The sequence below is a fragment of the Ochotona princeps genome, chromosome 18 (genome assembly GCF_030435755.1).
Source record: "Ochotona princeps isolate mOchPri1 chromosome 18, mOchPri1.hap1, whole genome shotgun sequence".
Lineage (NCBI taxonomy): Eukaryota > Metazoa > Chordata > Mammalia > Lagomorpha > Ochotonidae > Ochotona > Ochotona princeps.
The window spans coordinates 22,060,924-22,084,863 of record NC_080849.1 but is presented as its reverse complement, the minus strand read 5'-3'; the positions used below and the strand labels follow the sequence as shown (position 1 = coordinate 22,084,863).

At 47.5% G+C, this 23,940-nt stretch overlaps 1 protein-coding gene across 2 annotated transcripts in view; it reads right to left on the bottom strand.

Moving 5' to 3' along the window:
• PSTPIP2 (proline-serine-threonine phosphatase interacting protein 2) overlaps nucleotides 1-23,940 on the bottom strand; it is a 54,748-nt gene extending 30,808 nt beyond the window's left edge. For both annotated transcript variants that reach the window (XM_058676854.1, XM_058676853.1), the window contains exons 1-3: nucleotides 23,780-23,940; nucleotides 4,526-4,626; nucleotides 663-740 (exon numbers count right to left, since the gene is read on the bottom strand). In XM_058676854.1, coding sequence (XP_058532837.1) covers nucleotides 663-740; nucleotides 4,526-4,626; nucleotides 23,780-23,812 — 212 coding nt within the window. In that variant the 5' untranslated portion in view covers nucleotides 23,813-23,940. The remainder of the gene's footprint in view (nucleotides 1-662; nucleotides 741-4,525; nucleotides 4,627-23,779) is intronic.

Sequence of the window (23,940 nt, the reverse complement as noted above, 5' to 3'; positions counted from 1 at the left end):
CACTGTGAATAACTGTAAAGTTCACATGGTAATGTGAATAACTGTAAAATCCAGGTGATGTGCATGTTCAATACATTTGTCTTTTTACTTTTCTCTGTGTTTTTTACATTGTCACAAAAATGCAATAAAATGTATCAATGAATAAACAAAGCCTCCTTGGACTAAATCCTCTGATGGAGAGTAACAGGGTTTTAAGCTAATGAAGTGAACCATACTTGAAACATTCCCAATGTTTTCTTCCTTCCCCGCAGTCCCATCCCTTCTTTGCAGTCTAGGATGAGTGTGTAGGTGTGTGTGTAAGTGTGCCATGAGGGTGTGTACATGTATGTGTGTGCTGTGATGGTGTGTACATGTGTGTGTGCTGTGAGGGTGTGTATGTGTGTGTGTGCTGTGAGGGTGTGTACATGTGTGTGTGCTGTGAGGGTGTGTATGTGTGTGTGTGTGTGAGGGTGTGTACATGTGTGTGTGCTGTGAGGGTGTGTATGTGTGTGTGTGCTGTGAGGGTGTGTACACGTGTGTGTGCTGTGAGGGTGTGTACATGTGTGTGTGCTGTGAGGGTGTGTATGCGTGTGTGTGCTGTGAGGGTGTGTACGTGTGTGTGCTGTGAGGGTGTGTACATGTGTGTGCTGTGTGTGTACACGTGTGTTGTGAGGTGCACCTACTGGATTTCCGACTGGCCACATGGCTTCTTCCTGGACAGGTTGAGCAGGTCTTTGCCATATTTCTCTTCAATTGCCGCCCTGCAAGGAACAGAAGAGAAGCTCATGCGCACTTCTTAAAGCTGACTCTTACTCATGGAGTGCCCAGTGCACATGAACACCCTTGAAAGCAAATCTGTATCTTTGGGATCTTTCTCTCTGTCTCTCTTTCTCTCTGTAAATCTCCCTTTCCAATAAAAATGAATAAATCCTTTAAAAAATGTTTATGAGGGGTGACTCTTTGGTGCAGAGTGTCCAGGTTCAAGTACCCACTCCTTCCTGTCCAGTTTCCTGTTAATGTATGCTCTGGGCAGTAGCAGGTCCTGAAACCCATAGAGCAGACCTGGATGCAATTCTGGGTTGCTGGCTTAAGCCTGGCCTAGTGGGCATTTGGGATGTGAGCCAGATCTCTGTATGTCTTTGTATCTTTGCCTTTCAAATATATTTAAAATTTTAAGCACCTGAAAATAATTAAAAGGATGCAGACACTAAAACATTTCTTTTGTTGGCCAAGCTGTATCCCTGTGGCTCCACCATGCCCCTGGTCCTGTGGGCAGCCTTGGGACCACGCAAGTGAGGGCTCATCTGTGTCTTCCTGATTCTAGAGCATGTTCAGAACAATTTGAGCAAGACTCCTGTTGAGTTTTGTAATCACTTCCAGCAGATACCATGGCTCTTTGGTGAAAGGAAGAGACTTTCACAGAAGTGAAACTACACCCTCATCCTCCTGAAAGTGGGGGATGAAGGAATGACATCAAAAGGGTGTTTCCACAGCTGTGAAGTATTGGGTATGATGGCTGCTAGCCATGAGAGAACCACTAGACTGGAACTTAGCAGAAACCACCCTTGAATGTGGGATCATTTACCTAGGCCACCCTTTTGCCACCCATCCCAAGGTTCCATCTCCTCTGCTCATCAATTTGTCATTTCCTGAACACCAACGATGTGCCAAGCATCACAGTCAACTCCAAGAACACAAAGACGACAGCAACACAAGAGCTACCTGGTAGGCCCGGCACGATGGCTCAGTGGCTAAATCTTTACCTTGCACATACCAAAATCCCATATGGCCGCCGGTTCGTGTCCCAGTGGCCCCACTTCCCATCCAGCTCCCTGCTTGTGGCCTGGGAAAGCAGTAGAGGACAGTCCAAAGCTTAGGACAGTGCACCTGCGTGGGAGACCTGGAAGAAGTTCCTAGCTCCTGGCTTCAGATCAGCTCAGCTCTGGCTGCTGTGGCCACTTGACGAGTGAATCAGTGAATGGAAGATCTTCTCTGTCTCTGCTTCTTTCTGTATATGTGACTTTCCAACAAAAATAAATAAATCTTAAAAAAAAAAAAAAAAAGAGCTTCCTGGTACTCAGAAGCTAATGGAGGAAAGACACAGCAACCAGACCCTGTGCTTACTACCACGTAAGAGGGCCACAGCAAAGGTACAGAATAGTCCAGGATGCAGAAGAGAGGTGCCACGCCTCTTGGCACACAGCTGGCTATACTTCCCTCACCAAGCCCTCCCAGCTCCATTGGACCTCTCTCCTAGACTAAGGGTAACCTCTGAGTCACTTCCCCTTCAACCACCCAGGAAAACACCATCAGATACAGCCTTTTCCACCAGTCCTAAAAGCAGCATTTGTCTGGTCCTAAACCCAAGCTTGGCAGCCCCCAAATCAAAATAGGCACATCTGAGAAATCCTTTCACCAACCTAACCTCTTGTTCATTTTAACTGTACAGACCAAAGCCCTCAAATGAATGTTTATTGGAGCAGAGAGAATCTTAACACCCAATAAAACCCTTTCATCAACAGATGTGGAAACTGACAGCTAGATAGGTCTAGGCTGTTGGTTAATCCCAGCTACCAAAGAAGCCAGGATCAGAAGACCCAGATATCTGGATCCCCTTTCAGTACTCTATTTTCTTTTTGTGTTTCAGCTTTCTGACCTAATTCTATTGGGTATGTTGTATAGGTTGCCCCCAAATAGAGTATGTCGAAATCTCAACCACTAGTTCTCCCAGTGTGACCTTTGCAAAAAAGGTCACCACAAATGTAATTAGTTCAGATGAGTCGCACTGGAAAAGAATGAACTCTTAATCCAGCATGACGGGTGTCCTACAAAAAAGACAATGGGAAGACACAGGGGAAGAACACTGTATGGCGATGGGAGCTACTGAAGTTACATAGCTGTATGCTGAGATTACCAAGGCATACTGACAACACCACAAGCCAAAAGCAAGATGTCAGGGGACAGTGTTGTGGCCAGCAGCTTAAGGGGCCACCCGCAACAGCAGCATCCCATATCAGAGGCCAGTTTGAGCCCTGGCTGCTCGACTTTGGATTCAACTCTCTGTTAATGCACCAGGGAAGGTAGCAGAGGATGGCCCACGTGCTAGGATCCCTGCCATCCACTTGAGAGACCCAGATGAAGTTCCTGAATCCTGGCTTTGGTCTGGCCAACCTCTAGCTGCTGTGACCATTTGAGAAGTGAAACAGTACATGGAAGATCTGTGTGTGTGTGTAATTACCTTTCAAGTAAAAATGAATAAATCTTCGGGCCAGCATTGTGGCGCAGCAAGGTAAGTCCCTGTCTGTGACACCAGCGTCCCACTCCCCCTCACTCCCCTATGATCACTGGTTGCAGTCCCAGCTGCTCCACTTCTGATGAGCCTGGGAAAACAGTACAAAATGATTCGAGTGCTTGTGTAGCTGCCACCATGTGGAAGAGCTGGGTGAAGCTCCCCATTTCTGGCTTTGGGGAGTGAATTAGCAGATGGAAAATCTCTCTCTCCCCTTTTTTGCAATTCTACCTTAAAATTAAATAAAAATGAGTGTTTAAAATATAAAGAATAAAGAAAGATATGAAGTACCTCCTTCTCTAGAACCTTCAAGAGAACATGAAGCACTCACATCCTTCCTGTGTTCTGTCATCCTCTGGCTCCCCGAATCTACCTCTGTCTCCCTTGGGCCCCACTTGCCCCAACTTCCAACCTGCTGACTTTCCACAAATACCTGGACAACCCGTTAGCATCTCAAACTGATTTCTAAGAATTTTAGGACAGGGCAGGCATTTGGTACAGAAATGAGGATGCTGTGATGGACCCTGCATCCCATTTCAAAGTGTCTGATTCAAGTCTCAGTTTCATTCCTGAATCTAGCTTCCTGCTAGAATCCTGTACCCTGGAGAATAGCAAGTAATGGCTCAAGTCCACTCACGGTAGGCTTGGATCGAGTTCCTAGCTTCTGGTGTCAGCCTTGCCCAGCCCAGCTCATTGTGGCTATGTGGGGAGCAAACCAGCAGACAGCAGATCACCTTCTAACCATCCCCCTTCATTTCTTTAATAAACAAAAATTACAGTATTTGGGGTCAGCACCGTGGCATAGTACCTTAAGCTTCCACCCACAGTACCAGCATCCCACATGAGCACCAGTTAAAGTTCTGCTGCCACTTCCAATTTCATTCCTGCTAATGTACCTGGGAAAGCAGTGAAAGTCTTTGGAACCCTGCCTCCCATGTGGGAGACCCAGAAGAAGCTCCAGGCTCTTAGCTTCACACTGGTCCAGCTCTGGCCATTGTGGTCATTTAGGGAATGAACTAGTGGATGGAAGATCTCTCATCTATTTCCTCTCTAAATATAAGTCTGCCTTTCAAATAAAAAATAAATAAATAATTTTTAAATTAAAATATTTTTGAAGAAAGAACTTCATAAGAGCTATATCCTTCACTTCTTGGGGTCACCCTATAACTCTTAGCAGAGTTATACAAACATCGGCAGCTGACCCCTTGGTTGTGAAGGCCTCTTGGCCATGCTCTTCAGGGGCCCCAAGCAGCATACCTTTCCTTCAGAAAGTCTTCAAACTCCTTGCAGTTCTTGCGGCCATTGTTCAGATGCTGGATGATGTTGTCGTAGCCGATGGTGCTGAGGATGTCCCCACTCTGGTGGAAGAGATGACATGGTATCAGTCCAGAAAGGACACAGGTGCCAGCCCGAAGGCCAGGAGAGGCACTGGTGGCTGTTGCTATTTCACTTCACCTCCAAGACACACGTGATGGAAAAGAACTAAGATGCATGTAGCCGTGTATGCATTTTTAAAGTGATGAAGCCGAAAGAGCGAGGTGGACTAACACACTCCGAACTTCCTGTCGAAGAGGAAGGTCAACTCGGCTTCAAGGTGAAGGTCAGGAGTGGAAGCTTCATTCATGGTAACATTATAATCTATTGGACAAAATAAGAGTCAAATGCCAACTTTGACATACAGATGGCACTAGCAATTATCACACAAAGATCTACCATGAATGTTCATATCAGCTTTATTTGGAATACCCAGTTACTGGGAACAACCCAAATGTGTATCAACAGGTCAAGGGATAAACAAATTCGGTATGTCTATGAAATAGAACACTAATGCATAATGAAAAAGAATACACGACTGATGCACACAGCAATATGGATGGATCTCAAGATAAGCACAAAAGAAAGAAGGTAGGCAAAAAAGAGTGTCATTTTTCAACTACACAGATTCTAGAAAAATACAAGTAATCTGCAGTGACAGAAAGCATATCAGTAGTTGACTAAAACGGGAATGAGGGATGGGAGAGATTTCAGAGTCATGAGGAAGCTTTAGGACATTTTTAATCATCATTTAGCAACACATTAGAAATAACAGAGTCGGGCCCAGCAGCGTGGCCTAACGGCTAAAGTCCTCGCCTTGAAAGCCCCAGGATCCCATATGGGCGCCGGTTCTAATCCCGGCAGCTCCATTTCCCATCCAGCTCCCTGCTTGTGGCCTGGGAAAGCAGGAAAGGATGGCCCAAAGCATTGGGACCCTGCACCCGCATGGGAGACCTGGAAGAGGTTCCTGGTTCCCGGCATCAGATCGACGCGCACCGGCCCGTTGCGGCTCACTTAGGGAGTGAATCATCGGATGGAAGATCTTCCTCTCTGTCTCTCCTCCTCTCTGTATATCCGGCTTTCCAATAACAATAAAATCTTAAAAAAAAAAAAAAGAAATAACAGAGTCAAGTAAAATTATCAATAGATACTAAAACTCATGGATCTAACAATATCCACTCCTGATCCCCAGAACCTGTGAATATGTTCCCATACTCAGCCACACGGACCTTGCAGTTGTGATTAGAGATCTTGGGCTGGGAAGAATACTCTGGATTATCCAGGCGGATCCAACGTAATCACAAAGGTTCCTACAAGAACCAGTAAGCCAGCAAAGTTCTGGGCTAATAGAGACTCGGAGGTGGACTATGTCAGCCAATTGACCTTGAAAGGATTTCCTTCCTCATCCTCGGAGTGGCAATATCATCAGCATCTCAGAGCTATCGGAACCACTTGAGCAGAACCCACGGAAAATGCTCTACCACAGGGACCCTGGGATGACATCGGGTAGGTGTTCCCCATCCCAGGGTACTGAGACAGTTGGGCATGGTTTCTGCCCTTGTTGTATTCCCCACTCCCCCAGATACAGGTAGAAGAAAAAAAAATGTGTAAGCAGTGATCTCATCCACTTTCCCCAGATCCTTGACCCTGATCAACTATGTAAACATCATCAAAAATAAAAATTTTAAAATAAATAAAAATCAAACAAGAAAAAGAATAAGTCAGCTTAGGAGGCATAATGACATGCACAGAGTTCAGAGAAAGAGCTTTGAAGATGCTCCACTGCTGACTTGAAGGTGGAGGAGAGGGCCACAAGCCAATGAACACAGGTAGAAAAGGGAAAACAAAGGTAATTCTCCCAAGCTCCTGAAGGAAATGACCTTACCTGAAATTTTGACTTAAGCCAAATTAAACCTATTTTGGATTTCTGATCTCCCCATAATTCTTAAAATAAATACATTTATTTTGTTTTAAGCCAGTAAGTTGGTGGCAGCTTGTTTCAGCAGCAGAGGCAGGAAACCAACACAACCATCTCAAGCAAGGATCAAGGTTACGGCCACTGGGAACAGCACCAACACCACGTGCCTCCTGATGACAGGAGTGCATCACTTCTGGGCTATTTCCGTCAAACCTCAAGGCCCACATCTAATCAACAGGAAACAGGCAAACCCAACTTGGAGGGCACACTACAATGTAACTTAACTGTCCCATGTTCTTCCAAAAATGTCTAACTCACCAGTGACACAGAGGAACTGATCCAGATTAAAGGGGACTTGAGAGACTTGACAACAAAAATGCAATACAGAATCCTAAATGGCAAATGTTTTCTTCTTTGGCTACTAAGGCCATCATGGGGAACTCTAAGTAGGGTCTGTATGTTATAGAACAGTTCATTACAGCATCACAATGACTAAGACTTGGAAATACTCCAAATATCCAGCAATAGACATTATTTCAACAAATTTGGTGTAGCAGAAAACTGAAAAGATTATTAGAATGAATATAAATTATACATTCAAATATAACATGATATTGACCATATGTGGTAAGGAGAAAACGGAAAGAGAAAGGAGAAAATGGTATATATGATCCAATAACAAATGAGCTCATATTTGTTAAGAAAAATGTGCAGGTACATTACATGTCACTGCAAAGACATCAGACTGGACATTTATTAACAGCAAATTCTGAACTCTTTGGATTCCTTCAATAAAACTGGACAAAAAGCTAGGAATAACTTCACACTTCACCAAATAGCAACTAACTGGTATTTTAAATGGTGAGATCATGGTTTTCTAAAAAATCAGTGTCCCTTTCTATATGAATGTAACTTCATGAAAGTTAGCTAAAGTTCAACATTACCTATCTAAATTTCAACAGGATTGGGGCTGGCACTGAATACAGACCTGAATGTTCCCCTCCTGGATGTGGGGGGTGGGTGGCAGGCATTTGGAGCAGCAAGTAGGCTGACACTTGGGATGCCTACATCACATATCAGAGTGCAAGGTTCAAATCCCAGTTCTGCTTCCAACTCCAGCTTCCTGCTGGTGCATACCCTGAAAGCAGCAGGTGATGGTTCAAGTACTTGAACCACCTGTTACTACAAGAGAGACCTGAACTGAACTCTGGACTCCTGGCTTCCTCCTGGCTGTTGTGCATATTTGGAAAGGAACCAGAGGATGGAAGACAGATCTCTCCCATTCTCCGTAATTAATTAATTAATTAATTAATTTCAGATTCAGACATTGCCCAAGACTGAGGAGGCAAGCAGATGCCGAGAACCTGCCACACTCCACACTGGAACTAACTCCCCATATAGGAGGTTCAGGGGGAAGCGAATGAGATGCCAAACAGCGAGCCTGACACCAAGCCAAGGAAGCAGGCCAGGTCCAACAACAAATGTGCTGTCTCTACTGCCGAAAACAAGACTGGACTGGCTGTGCCAGAAATCCAAAGTAGGGTGGACCCAGGGCAATATGCCAAGATGCTATACCAGCAGAATTGGCTGTACTCTGCCTAGTGAAAGGCTGGAGCCCCATCCATGAAGCTTCCAGTTTGACCACTATCCCATGTCACATTCCCCCGCAACACCGCTTTGGAGGCCTTTGATCTCTATCAGAGAAGCAAAGGGAAGATCAATCTTGGAATCTTTTTTTATATTTAATAAATCTTTTCTTAAGATTTATTTTATTTTCGGAGTGACGGACTGTGGCGGGCACTGTGCTTACTAGTAGTACATGTAGGAGCCTGGACTGGGAACGCTTCAAAGTTTCTTTGGGGATTCCCTTGAACAAAATGGAGGAATCAAAACATTAACCAAGAAAAGATGGAAGATGGAGTAGATCAATCAACCACCTCAGCTATATGCTTGCAGCGGAAAACTGGACAAGGGGAAACCCTAAGACGGACTATGTCAATCAGTGGACTCTGCACCAGCCTCATCGTACCTGGACTGTTGCTGATGATATGTTGGATCTTCTAATTGATCGAGGTGATGCTCTGCTGGCTCTGCCTTCAAACCTGAGAGGGTGTCCCTAAGAGGCTGTTGAACTTGACTGGACAGTGGGATGCTGGATTCTGTATGGTGTGAGCTTGTAATTAGGGAATCCCAACGGAACCTGAGCTGTGGTTATGAATCAAGGTGAAGGAATTCACCATGGGGGAAGGGTTTGGGGTGAAGGGGGGAGAATCCCAGCACCTATGAAATTGTGTCATGTAATACAATGTAGTTAATGAATAAAAAATAAATAAATAAATAAAAGAAAAAAGAAAGTTTAAAAACAAACAAAAAAAGATTTATTTTATTTTTATCACAAAGTCAGATATACGCAGAGGAGAGACAGAAAGGAAGGTCTTCCGTCCAATGATTCACTCCCCAAGTGACTGCAACGGCCAGTGCTGCACCCCTATGAAGCCAGGAGCCAGGAACTTCTTCCAGGTCTTCCACATGAGTGCAGAGTCCCAAGGCTTTGGGGTGTCCTTGACTGCTTTCCCAGACCACAAGCAAAGAGCTCGATAAGAAGCGGGGCTGCAGGGATTAGAATCGGCGCCCATGTGGGATCCCTGCATGTGCAAGGCAAGAACTTTAGCCGCTAGGCCACCACATCAGACCCCAAAATCTTGGAATCCTAAGACACAGTATAACCATGAAGGCAAGCAGAACCCACCAGAAGCAATGCCTGGGGCACATTTCACAGCTTCCAACTGGGAAACCTGAACTCAATTCTCTTCTTTAGCTATTTACTTATTCATAAGGCAGAGTGACAGAGAAAGAGATCTTCCATCTACTGTTCTACCTCCCAAATCCCTCAAGAGGTAGGGCTGTGCCAGGCCAAAGCCAAGAGACAGGAACTTCATCGGGTTCTCCCTCATGGATGCCCCAGGACATTGCTGCCTCCAAAATACATTCACAGGAAATGAGGTGGGAAAGAGAAGACACAACAGCAGGAAACAAAATTCAATCTCAAGTCCTCTCAGATGTACACATCCCAAGCAGCAGCTTAACCTACTGTGCCACAACACCCACTTCTCAACTCGCACCCCCAGCACATGGCAGATGAATAGAAAATACGCAGTGTAATGGGACGGAGGAGCTTTCTCTAAGAAAAAGATAAAATGTGGTCTGGCCTTAATGCTTTCAGCTGGTACCATATCATCCATCATCATTCCTGAAACCTCACTGCACAGTGGGAGGATTCATATATATATATATTTTGTTTGTTTGGTTGGTTACTATTAGGTTCCTTCAGCTTGGAATTCCCCAGGCAAGGGTGCATTTATAATAATAATTTCTAGCAACCTTTAAGCCAGAAATGAATCAGAGTTAATTAACAATTAATCAAAGGTTACAAGTAATCTGAATATTACATTCCCTAAACAGTCTAACTAAGGAGTCTATCACTATTGCAGTATTCAAGTCTAGGAGAGCTAAGGTATTAGAGTAAGAAGAGATCTGAAAGAGCAAGCGTGCAACTTTTCCACAAATTAAAAGACTCAGCTGTAGGTTACAACTCGATGAAAGTTCTTGTACTCGGGCCCGGTGGCGTGGCCTAGCGGCTAAGGTCCTCGCCTTGAACGCCCCGGGATCCCATGTGGGCGCCGGTTCTAATCCTGGCAGCTCCACTTCCCATCCAGCTCCCTGCTTGTGGACTGGGAAAGCAGTTGAGGATGGCCCAATACCTTGGGACCTTGCACCCGCGTGGGAGACCTGGAAAGAGGTTCCAGGTTCCCGGCTTCGGATCGGCGCGCACCGGCCCATTGCGGCTCACTTGGGGAGTGAATCATCGGATGGAAGATCTTCCTCTCTGTCTCTCCTCTCTGTATATCCGGCTTTCCAATAATAATAAAATCTTTAAAAAAAAAAAAAAGAAAGTTCTTGTACTCAACATGAACAGAAACATGCATGCTAGAAACAGAACAGTCAATCCGCATCATGCAAGTAAATGCATTCACTGCCAAGTTTGCACATCAAACTGATTAACTCTGGTTCTGAAAACAAACTCCTAGAGATCGACCGTGTATTCCAGGAGCTACTCTCCCTCCAGGTCACAGAGAGTCAGCTTTTCCTAACCCCTGAAACACGGGACTCTTGTCTCTCATTGTTCCTAATGACTATAAAACTTACAACTGGGCCCAGCACCATAGCTCAGTGGCTAAATTCTTGCCTTGCACATGCCAGAATCTCATATGGGAGCCAATTCATGTCCATGGGCGCCAGTTCATATCTCAGATACTCCACCTCCCATTCAGCTCCCTGCTTCTGGCCTGGAAAAGGATGGCCCAAAGCCTTGGGACCCTGGACCCACAGGGGAGATCTCAAAGGAGCTCCTGGCTCCTGGCTTCAGATTGGCTGAGCTCAAGCCATTGTGGCCATTTTGGGGAGAGAGTCAGTAGAGCAAAGATCTTTCTGAATCTCCTTCTCTCTGTGTATCTGTCTTTCCAATAAAAACAAATAAATCTTTTTAAAAAATTGACAACAATCTGTGCTGTAGCTGAAGGATTATTTTTTTCTCCAACACTTTAACTTAAATGTAGTTAAACGGCAAAACATTTAGCATAGAGGACAGCATACAGCTTAGAATGTGTGTGTCCTGGATCCCAGGTTTAGTCTCAGTTCTGCTTCCAGTTACCACTTCTTCCCAATGTAGACTCCGGGAAGCAGCAGGTGATGGCTGCAATCCTTGGGTCCCTACTGCTCGTGTGGGGGATCCGGACTGGGTTCCCAGCTCCCACGCTCAGCCCGGTCTAAGTATCTGGGGAGTGAATCACCTGGTACGATTTCTCTCTTCCACCCACCTCCCTGCTCACTCACTCAATCTCTCTTTCCTACCACCCTCCTTCATTTCTTCTTTCCCTCCTTCTCTTCCCTCCTGCTTTCCTCCTTCTCTTCCTTAAATAAAAGAAATTAATCCTATTTTTTTATTTTTTTATTTTTATTTTATTTAAAAGCTAGAGGGACAGAGATGGAAACAGAAACAAAGCTCTCCCACCCATTGGTTCACTCTAAATGCCCACCACAGCCAGGATTGGGCAAGGCTCAAGCCAGGAGCCCAGAACTGACATGCATGGCATGATCTGACGTTTCCCAGGGTGCACTTCAAAAGAACACTGGATCAGATACAGAAGTAGGACTCAAACCCTGGAGCCCCAGGGTGGGACATGGGTGTCCCAGGTGGCGTCCCAACTGCCTCACCAAATCCCCAACTTAAATAAGTTTAACTAAAGTTTAAATTTAGTTAGTTTTTCACCACAGTCATCTCAAGGTGGGTGTATTTTTATTTTTCTGTACTTTAGGAATGAGAATATTTACAGACTCAATTTTTCACTTAAGCACACCTTACATGTCAGGATACTAGAAGCAAATCATAGGGGCCAGCATGGTGGCTTAACAGGCTAATCCTGCCCCTGCAGCACTACCATCCAAAATGGGGCAGCTTCTAGTCCCAGCAGTTCCACTTCTGATCCAGTTCCCTGCTGAAGGCCTGGGAAAGAGGATGGCTCAACTCCTGGGGACCTTGTACCCACATGGGAGACCTGGAAGAAGCTCCTGGATCCTGGCTCCACACTGTCTCAACTCTGGCCATAGCAGCCATTTGGAGAGTAAATCAGTGAATGTAAGATATTTCTCTCCCTCCCTCCCTCCCTCTGTAAATCTGCCTTTCAAATAAAAATAGATGAATCTTTACAAGGGAAGAAGAGTCAAGCCATAGAAAGTACAAGCACTGCTTCCATGTCTTTCAGCAGCCCACTGCACTCTCTCACTGGCTAATTTTTTACCTGACTGGAACAATGAGCATAGGTTTTGAACACAGAGTATTCAAGCATCCCATTTAACTCAGACAAACAAGTCGAGTCTAGATCTATTTCCACTAAACCACAACCAAATTCGATCGAAAATGTTGTTATACAACCCTACACACAAGAGTTTACAGTAATTCCATTCATAATTGGCAAAAGTTGGCAGCAGCCAGGCTGTTCCTAAGTAGGTGAACAGATAAACTGTGATATATCCGTGCAGTGGAATAACACTCTGCGAGAACTGTCAGACCATGAAAAGACAGGGAGAAACTGTTCTTAGATGTGTACGTCTACAAAAAGGAAGCCAATCGGAAAAGGCCACATGCTGATGATTCCAATTACATGGCACTCAGGAAAAGCCACAACCGTAGAGAACCTATAGAGAACAACCTATAGAGAAGTCACACCAACAGCCCACCTGCAACAGCTTCTTCGCACAGGGTCACACCCAAGGTTACCCCTGTGCCTCTGAGCCTCAGGATAGCACTGTGCAGCCAACATCACAGCCGAAGGACAGAGATCCCTGCAGGGGCAAGGAGCCACACTGCCGGAGTTGGTAGACAGACAAAGCCATGTGTCACTCTGCCTTTCAAATAAGACAAAAGTAAACAACCAATACAGAAGAGAATGTCCAGTTGGTATCTCAGCTTCCAAAATTAACTGCAGAGCCCCGATACGTGAGCCATGATCCTACCTCCCTAACACAATCCCACCTTCTTAACACCTATTTCATCATTTGAGACACCTTGCAGACCACGTATGGTGTCTGCAGCTCTCACTAGCCTTGCTGCACAGCACCAGGTATCTGAAGCTCAGAGTGGTTAAAGGGTGGCCAAGTCACTCATCATTCAGATGCCAGCTGGCCATAGCCAGGAGGGCCATGCTGCCTCTCTTCCCCATGTCCCACTCTCTCAAATCAATCCCAAGGCCTCTGGACGGCTATTCTCTGCACACTCTGGACTTCCTTGGTCTTTCCAGGTCTCTGGTGTCCACATTTGAAACCCTCCCCGCAGGGCTTATTTTTTACACCCCCCCGCCCCCGGAAGCTGACACTGCTGGTGTGCTGAGCCCTTTGGTCTTGAGGTCATTCAGTCTGGTTACTGCAGGCAGGGTCATCCGCAGATGATTGAAACAGCAGCTCTTTCGCTCTTCTGACACCTGGGAGGAGCACCAGGGCCCTTCGTCCACAGACACACTTCTACGCTGCCCAGGGAGGGGCGGTTCCAGTCTGTGCCACCAGGAAGAGGCCTGCTAGCCCCAAGACAATGACTCTGGGCTGTGGCTGCTCAGAGTCAAGGTCAATCACTGTGACAGGAGTAAAGAGGTGGGAACCCTGACACTGGACAATGACATTGGGCAAGCAGTGAGGATGCCTGCGAGCGGCCCAGGAAGCCCACAGGTCCAGTCCACAGTGCCAGGTCTGGTTGGCTACAGAAGAGCTGATGTAAAACTGTTCCTCTCCAAAGAGCGAGGGTCCTCCTGAGCCCCAACTCTACTAGTTCAGATGCCTTAGGCCAGAATCTAGGATTTCCTTAGGATGGAGAGAACAACATCTGATAACCAGCGATCTGTCCTCAGCACCCAGTGTAAGAGGTAAGGCCACCAAGAACCTGAGATGTTTGGACATGTATAAGCACTTATGGAACTGTCACTTGTTTAAGCCCCAGCTCAACACAGACACCAAGCGCTACAGGACGAGCAGGAGGAAAGCCCATGGTGACTGCTCTGGCAGTTCCCTTTGCACCCACCATCCATCAACACTAAACACCAGAGTTCATCATGCTCCTCCCCTCAGAGGACATGACCTTCGGGTGGGGTTGGCTCTCAGAGCCCCTACCCTAGGCAGCTTATTCAAACATTCCTTCCAGCCCTGGGCCATGCCATGTCATGCCATGCCATACCCTCTCTTTGAGGCATTCTGCAAACACAGATTTGCTGGTCTGTTGCATGCAGTATCACTTTTGCATCCTATAAGAATGGGTAGGTTACCTCATGGCACCCAGGTGGGACAGCCCGATCTTACCCTGTTCAACTTAGCCTGTTCCCTCTAGCCTGAGGAGGTCACCTGCTGCCAATCAGTGTTTGCCCCATTCAGAAGAGCAGAGGCTGCAAGGAAGGCACGAACTTTGCCCAGTGTCACAGGTGCACACAGACCTCTGGGCTCTGCAAATGTCAGAATCTATAAACACCCATGCTCAAAAGATAATCAAATAATGAACAAAATTCTGACTATAGAAAAGTCTGCAAAAAAGTATTTATCAAGCTTTCAGATTACAAAAGGATACTTAAATCCTAATGTGTCATAGTAAACTCATAGATTAGATCAGTACAATAAACTTGACCATACAGTCACTGACATACAATTTTTTTGGTTACTCACGATTTTCTTACTTTAGGATGATACAATAGAAGCACACACTCAGTAGAGGTTGTACTTCAAACTTTGAATGTGGCTCAACGGGCTAATCTTCCACCTGCAGTGCCAGCAATCCCGGGCTAGTACTGCTAAGTACTATGATCCTCTTTTGGCTGGCCTGAAGAGCAGCAGTGGTGAACAGAGTTAGGTTAGCCCCACAATAAGGAGGATAAATAACCAACTCCACAATGGGCCATGTTGCTAAGCTATGCTGTTCCTCAGGTGATGTTTATTACATACATTTCCAGCTCATAGTGTTGTCAATTTACAGTGGGACGAAACTTCATCACAGACTGAAGAACACCTGCACAAAGTTAAGCAACATTATTATTTGACAGATACGGACACAAAGCTCGGGGAGGTTGGGTAACTTGAAGAAGGGCCTACTCCTCACCTTGTAGAGAACCAATCTGGGATCAAACCTAGGAGTGCCTAGTGTAAAACAGCTCTGCCTCTTACTGCCCCCACACATCAGAACACACAAATGACACATGACTGCACATTTACATGAGGATATGCACATGTTCACAAAGACTACCAAAAAACACATGCAATGGACAATAAGAATATATTTTTAGCATTTTATAATATTTTACCACTTTCCAAGTAAGGCATGAGAAAAGAGATAAAGCATTCGCAAAAGAGGAAACAAAATCCTAAACAAACGTTCACTCTCCCAAGTAATTAAAAATACAAATGAAAGTTTATTAAGTAACCAGTTTTTGCATATCATACAGGCAGACAAAAATACAATGGCCAGTAGTGAAACAACTACTTCTAAATATTATTGAAAGTACAACCTGTCTCTACCCCTTAGCAAATGTTTGGTTCTACACATCAAGAGTGTTTAAACACCTCACTGTGAGCACTATTTTCCGACATTTTGGGTGTATTACTGTGTTTGCAGAGTGGCAAAGCACCTGGGGTACCAGGCAGCAGGGAGCTGGGCCAGCCTTGGAATGAGCAGCTGGGGGCTTGTGGTATGAGAGAGAAATAAACACCACCCTTGCTAAGGCCCCTGTTGTTTGGAGTTTCCATTACTGGAGGACAAGCCCATTCGTATTTATATAAAAACAGAATGTTCTCGGCAATGGTGTGTGGTCTCCTAACGGAGTAGAAACAAGCTCACCCAAGCACAGTGGGCAAGTGGGAGGGAAGTACAGGACTAAACAGGAAAGACTGAAAGATTCGCTGTGGAAAGGCAGAGCGTGACCTTCTTAGAGAAACACTACCACGGCTGGGTGGAGACCAGTTGTGTCATGAGTTTCCAGAAATAGACACAGGAAGAATCCAAAAGTTAAATCCCTGTAGCACCACACTAGATTAGAGAAAGCTTAGGAAGCTTCATAAATGCCAGGCAGCATGAATGGTAAAAATCACTTATCGTGCACTTTTTTTTTAAAAGATTTATTCATTTTATTACAGCCAGATATACACAGAGAAGGAGAGACAGAGAGGAAGATCTTCCGTCCGATGATTCACTCCCCAAGTGAGCCGCAATGCATTGGGCCGTCCTCTACTGCTTTCCCAGGCCACAAGCAGGAAGATAGAAGGCAAGTGGAATAGCCAGGAGATGAACTGGTGCCCATATGGAATACTGATGCTTGAAGGGGGGGAAGACTAGCCAATTGAGCCACTGTGTCAGGCTCTGAAGTAAACGACCTTGAGAAGTTGTGACAAGGGCCCGGCGGCGTGGCCTAGCGCCTAAAGTCCTCGCCTTGAACACCCCGGGATCCCATATGGACGCCGGTTCTAATCCTGGCAGTCCCACTTCCCATCCAGCTCCCCGCTTGTGGCCTGGGAAGGCAGTCAAGGACGCCCAAAGCTTTGAGACCCTGCACCCACATGGGAGGCCTGGAGAGAAGTTTCGGGTTCCCGGCACCTGCCGTTGCGCTCACTTGGGGAGTGAATCGTCGGACAGAGGATCTTCCTCTCTGTCTCTCCTCTCTGTATAACTGACTTGTAATAAAAATAAATAAATCTTAAAAAAAAGTCGTGACAATATAAACAGTGATCATTAATTTCAAATCAGTGATATTTGCCTTCAGTGGGTTCAGGGGAAATGGTGTTCATTAATTTAATCTAAGAGAGAGTGACACAGGCAGAGATTAAGACCATGGAATTAGAAGAAAAGGTGTGTGTGCATGTAAATTCTTCATGTTCTTGACTATAACTCTGAAACTCTTTCTCAATCAAAACTTGAAAGTAGTTGGCACTATGGTATACCTGGCTAAGCCTCTGCCGTAGCATCAGCATCTCATGTGGGCACTGCTTCCAGTTCCAACTGATAGATTTCTTATCCAGCTCCCTGCTAATGGCCTGGGAACGCAGTGGAGGCTGGCTCAAGCCCTTGGATCCCTGCACCCACAATGGGAGATGTGGAAGAAGCTCCTGGCTCCTGGCTTCGGATCAGCCCAGCTCTGGCTGTTGCAGCTGCTTGTGGAGTGAACTAGCAAATGAAAGATCTCTTCTCTGTCTCTCCTTCCTTTGTAACTCTGCCTTTCAAATAAAATTTTTTATAAAGCTTAAAGTACAGAATAATTACATAGGAAAGTAGAAACAGTAACATAAAAGAACTAAATCTCTACAATAGCAGCAAATCAATGGACAATGTTTAAACTGCTCTATCAAGAAACAACAATGTAAGTATATTATTTTATGAGGTGGTAGAAACGGTTACAAGATGGCAAGAGTTTCTGATACAATAATGTTGAACATTAACATAGGGTTAGATGGGGCAAATGCAAGGAAAATATTGCCTTTGAATGATAAGCCTTTTGGAAATCTTTAAGTAACATGCAAAGAACAAAATAAATTTTAACAAATTTTAAAACATGTGCTTTTGTTACTTTAACGAGGCTAGCTTTTCCCAGTCAGTAACCCTCCAGGCCTTTTCCAGGGCCTGGATTTCGTCTTTTGTGTCTCAGGAATATATATATATTTTAATTTTCCTTAAAAGGTAGGTCCATGCCTTGCTTCTGAGATGTTTTTTAAAACATTTACTTAGTTTTATTACAAAGGCATATTTTACAGACAGGGAAGGAGAGACAAAGAGAGATCTTCTACATGAATGCAACAGCTAGAGCTGAGTCAACCCAAAACCAGGAGCCAGGAACTTCCTCCCAGTCTCCCAGGGGCTGCAGGATTCCAAGGTTATAGGTCATCCTCTACTGCTTTCCCAGTCCACAAGCAGTGAGCTGGATCAGAAGTGCGACAACCAGGACACAAACCGGCGCCCATATGGGATGCTGGCACTTCCAGATGTGGAATTAGCCTGCTACATCATTGAGCCGGCCCCTGCTTCTGAGAATTTTTTTTTAAACATTTATTCATTTTATTACAGCCAGATATACACAGAGGAGGAGAGACAGAGAGGAAGATCTTCCATCCGATGACTCACTCCCCAAGTGAGCCGCAACGGGCCGGTGCGCGCCGATCAGAAGCCGGGAACCAGGAACCTCTTCCGGGTCTCCCACATGGGTGCAGGGTCCCAAAGCCTTGGGCCGTCCTCGACTGCTTTCCCAGGCCACAAGCAGGAAGCTGGATGGGAAGTGGAGCTGCCGGGATTAGAACCGGCGCCCATATGGGATCCCGGGGCGTTCAAGGCGAGGACTTTAGCCGCCAGGCCTCGCCACCGGGCCCTATTTTCATTATTTCAAAAAAGTTTTTTTTCTTATTAATTTCTTTAGTGACACATAGGTCAGAGAGTAGCATCATTTTCTTCAAGAAGGTTTTTTATTTTCTTTATCATTTATTCAGCACCACATTGGTCATTCAGTAGCATGTTATTTAACTTCATGTTGCTGTAAATTTTCTATTTTTCTTCCTATTGTTGATTTTGTTTTATGGCCTTTCGTTTAAGGGTATGTATAGTAACTGTGTAATAGAGACTTTCCTATCCAGATGTGAAGATACAATGCAGTGTGCATCTCTGCTTCCAAATCAAAGACTCCCAATGAAACTGTTAACTAAATCTTGACAATAGGAAGCTGGACTCTCTGCCATTGTCCATACTTACAATGTCAAGATACACTTAAATAACAGACTGATGGACTTAAGAACTGTTTATGAACAACGGTACTATTGTACTAATATAAGGAAAATCAAAGGGGGTGAAGAGACTTGGGGAGGAGGGGAGGGAGATCTCAGAGCCTATGGAACTGTATCATAAACTAATAAAAAGTAAATTAATAAAAAAGCACATGAAAGGTTGAGTTAATAATAATAATGTTTTAAAAGCTTCCAGCACTTCACAACCCTACAAAGAAAAACTCTAAGTGTAAAGATAGAGGGGGCAGCCCAGCTCAGGCTGTGGGCAGACTTCAGCGCAGGAAAAAACTATCTGATTGAAGGTTTAGGACAGGACAGCCAGGATAGACAACAGGGCAGTGAGCAAGTTCAGATGGCCCCAAGACTTCCCGTAGCCAAGGTTGAGAGAGGAGCCCCACCCTTGAAGGTCCAAAGTGTGGACACAGCAACTAAGAAGCCGATTTGAACCCAAAGCCCTGGTGACTGGGAAAGCAAGGTCAGAATAAGGATCTGGGGGAGAGTTGTTGTGGAGAAGTGAGCTAAGCTGCTGCTTGCAATGCCAGCGTTTCTTATCAGAACGCCACTTCTCAGTTCCAGCTTCCAATTCAGCTCCCGCTAATGGACCTGGGAAGGCAGTGGAGGATGGTCCAAGCACTTAGGCCCCCAACACAGATATGGGAGGCCCAGCTGAGCTCAGGGCTCCTGGCTTCAGCACAGACCAGCTATGGCCGTTGTGATCATTTGGGAGAGTAAACAAGTAGATGGAAGAGCGATCTGTGTGTGTGTGTGTGTGTGTGTGTCTGTGTGTTTATGTGTGTGCGTGTGTGTATCTGCATGTGTGTGTGTCTGTTTTTTGTCTACCTTTCAAATAAAGAATCCTTTTTTAAAAAAATAAGGATGTAGAAGATGTGCCAGGATGGGCTGGACCGCACAGCCGAGTCTGGAGCCTGGAATTCCGCCAGGGGCAGGAACGCACTGCTTTCATCCTGCTCTCCTGGCACAACGCCCGCAGCCACCTGCACACACCACTTCTGAAACACATGAGCATCTGTTCACGTCCTGAGACTGGGACTCTGCACCCGCTGTGGCCCAGCCATTCCCTGAGAGCTCTGGAAACTGGACCCTGAGCTCCCATTCTTCCAAGCTCCATCAAAGGGCCGCAATGAAGGTGTGGGAGGAGAGAGGAGGTACACACCAATAACAGGCAAGCTCAGTTAGGGCCATCCTGGCTCTAAGAGACCCACACGAAGGTTCCTGGAAGTCAGCAAGGGGCATTTCAACATGATTACCTATAAAGGGTATGCTGACTCAGTCTATTTCAGGAACATGTACGGAAGTGGACCTTGAGCATGCCTACTGCCCCAGAAGCGTCATTCTTCTAGCCTGTGGTAGCCCTTCAGCCCCGCCCTCTCTCTGTTTCCTTAAACTTACAGGTTAAATCCTCACCTTGCAAGCACCCGGATCCCGTTTGGGCATTAGTTCATGCCCTGGCTACTCCATTTGCCTTCCAGCTGAAGGTCTGGGAAAACAGTCGAGGATGACCCAAAGCCTTGGGACCCTGCCCCCACACAGGAAACCGGAAGAAGCTCTTGGCTTCTGGCTTTGGACTGGCTCAGCTCTGACTGTTGTGACCATTTGGGGGAGCGAACCAGCAGATGAAAAATCTTTCTCTTTGTCTCTCCTTCTCTCTACAAATATGATCTGCCTTTCCAATAAAAATAAATAAATCTTAAAAAAAAAAACCTTCCAGGCACTCACCAAGAGTGCTTCCTTCTGGACGCCTCATCTGCTCATTCTCTCTCCTTGAGCAACCGTGACCCACTTCCTTTAACCGTCACCTTTGCTGATAACGACAGCTAACAACTACAAGCTCCCACTTCATGCCAGGCTGTGGACTGCACCCTGCTAAGCCTTGCAACAGTCCCATGGAGTCGGCACTGTGATCACTGCCCTTTCTATGCACAGAAACACTGAAGTTTGAAGGTGGAGGGTCACCTGCCCAATGACACCCAGTTAGTCAGGGGATGAACCTGGATTCAAACCCTGTGCTGGGGCAGGCACTGCGGCATAGCACGTAAAGCCTCTGCCTGCAATGTTGGCATTCAACATGAGCACTGGTTTGAGACCTGGCTGTTCCAGTTCTGACCCAGCTCCCTGTTACTGCATTTGGGAGAGCAGCAGAAGATGGCCCAAACTCTAGCCATTGCAGCCGCTTGGGCAGCGAACCAGCAAATGCAAGTTCTCTCTCTATAATTCTGCCTTTCCAATACATAAATGACTCTAAGAATTTTTTTTTTTTTTTAAGAAAATTGTGCTGCTCGCTGATGATGCCCCTGGACTTGAGGCTGTTCCGTGGCTCTCTCACCTGCACCCCTGTGCTAAGCCCCCACAAGGGAATATTTACTGACGTCCTCAGACCAGCTGCTAAGATAGTAAAAGACCCATAACTCCCAACCCTGCTGCCTGGCACGGCGTCCCCTCACCTGCAACCTCCTTTACCCAGCACTCCTGGTTGGCACGGTGGTGAGGGGTGAGGCCAGGCTGGGCTGCGCCTGGGGTCTGGCTGCTGCTATACCTGTGGCTATGTGTTTTCTTCACATCACCCTGCCCCCTTCTCGTTTCTCCACGAACCAGTTCCTCCTGTGCACTTCTGTATTTCTGGGGCCCCTGCCTCATCCCTCAGTTCCCCTTGTGCACAGCCCACTCCAGCCTCCTTCCCTGCTCTCTGCCTTTGACCTCCGGTGGCTGTGTTGTCCTGTGGCTTTGCCCCCTAATAGCTCTGCCATGTCTCCCCTCTGCCTCTGACCTTGCCCTCCTTCTGCCCACCCCCAGGATGTCCACCCGGAACGCCCCCCATTGCATCCCCCACAGTCCCTTTCTCCCTCCCCACTCTACTGGGGATCAGCAATGCAAGGACCAAGACCTGCCCTTCCGACTCCGCTTGCCCAGGAGATTTCCGCCTTGCAGCCCACCTTGCTGGGTGTGTGGGGGGGGGTGTTGCAAATACTGTCCCCAGCAGAATGCCTCACCCAGAGATGGTAAGCTACAGCACTTTTGCAGTGAGGACCAGCCATGCCCACCTGTGTTTGCCAGGCTTTCGGCTCACACCCTCTGCTCCGCACACCCACATGATCGCTTTCTCCACAGCTCTCCCCCAGAACCTTGCTCAGCCTTCTCCCTGGGATCTCCAGATTCTCTCCCTCCACTGCCTGTCCTTCAAGTCCTGCCAAATAATGTCCTATTTTCCTGGCCCCCCCAAGACAAGCCACAGGCAAAGCACCACGGCAGATGCCCCTGCCACAGCTGATGACGACACCAGGGCCCTTCTCCAGGGACCCCTGCTTGCGGCTGGAGGAAGCTGCCTCCTCTGGCTATGCCCCAATGCAGACAACTTCACGGGGCGTTGTTACTCAGCACCAGTTGTGCCAAGGCTGTGGCTGAGCAGCTGGGCCCTGCTGTGTTGCTTCCGGGCCCTGGCAGCTCAGCATGCCACTGAACCCCTCTGCAGCTTAGCTTCCTCATCTGGAGAATGGGAAAGTAGAGACGCTCCGTGGAGTATTTTAGCAAGTGTTTTTGCAAACTGGTGCACATGAGCTCAATTTCTGAAAGTCTAAACCCAGAAAGTTGTTTCCGCGAGACCTTCACCCAGCCTCCAGTTCTCAACCCGGACCGACCTCTGCCCACTCACCCCCATTCCTCCAAGGCATCCGAGGCAGGGGCTAAACAGCTGCAGAAGCCCCCTGAGGATCAAAGCTCTATCACCACCGGCACCTCCCTGGGGCCCTGCAGGCCCATTTGACTCATTCCACATACCTCTGGCAAGCCTGTACCTGTGCAGGAAAGGCACTGAGAACAGGCACAGTGGCCACCAAGTCCACAGGCTGGCCAACGCTATGAAACAACACAACACCAGAGCTGGGCGCAGTCAAGAAAGGCTTCCCAGAAGCGGTGATATTCAAACTGAGACCTGAAGACCGAGTGTCACACTTCGAGCAGGAAAGCAAAGGCCTGAGAAGTTGGAAAGGCTTGTGTTTTACCTGAAGAATTTCCAGGCCCACCAGCAGGGCCAGTAGGAAGGTCCTTGGCCCCAACCCTGAGTCCCCTACAAGGTAGGATCCAACCTGTGTTGCTAAGGTCACTATGCCAGCTTTCTCCAGCCAGCAGCGCTGCAGTGGGAAGAGAGGCCTGCTGGGCCCTTCTGTGAGGGTTAGTTAGAGCCACAGGGTTCCAAGCAATGAGCGTCCCTGGCCAGGCATGAGTCAACCCTGAGCTGCCCATGGCCTGTCCAACAAGCAGAGGTCAGTTCCCCTAAATGAGGAGCCCTGAGGGGGTCCCTGGGCAGGGAAGGTGTGAAGGGAACCCAACTCGAGGGAGGAGAAGCCCACAGACCCGCAAGCGTGTCCGGTTCCATGGACAGACACTCCCATCCACCCTCACTCAGGTGCTCTATGGAGCGGAGGCGCGGAGTGAGGTCCTACAGATGAGGCTGAGGACCCGGCTGCCAGCCAGCACCAAGTTGGGCAAAGAACAACGTCGGGCTGCAAGACTGACCCCTGAGCCCAAAAGCTGCTGCCAACCGGCAAAGCTCACAGGTCCCCAACCCGGGTCCCCTAAACCTGCCCCCGGCTTAGCCTCGGAGAGGACCGGCGCTGCGCTCTCTAGGCCTCTCTTTCCTCATCTGCCAAGACCAGCGGTGCCTGTCCGGGTTCCCAGGAGTCTGCGGTCGTGCCTGGCCGCCCTGCCCGGAGGCACGGGTGGCAGAGGCTTGGGGCCCACGACCTAAGGGACACTAGGGGCAGCCACGGGCGAGCACAGGGAGGGAACGCAGCCAGGTGTCCGCTCCAGAACTGCCCCGGAGCTGCGGGCCTGGGGCGCAGGGAGCGCGGCCCCGGAGCGGGGCTGACCACCGGAGCGCCCGCGGTGCGCGTGGCGGTCCCACAGTGGCGCCCACTTACCCAGAAGTTGCCCTTGAACAGAGCGCGCGTCATGCTGGCGCTGGCGCAGGGTTCCCAGCGGCGTCGGGACAGGCAGCGCGCGGGCCGGCGCCAGAGGGGGTGGGGCGGGGGGGCCGGACTGGCACCGCCAAGGCCGCGCCCGGGAGCCGCCCGCGCCCAAG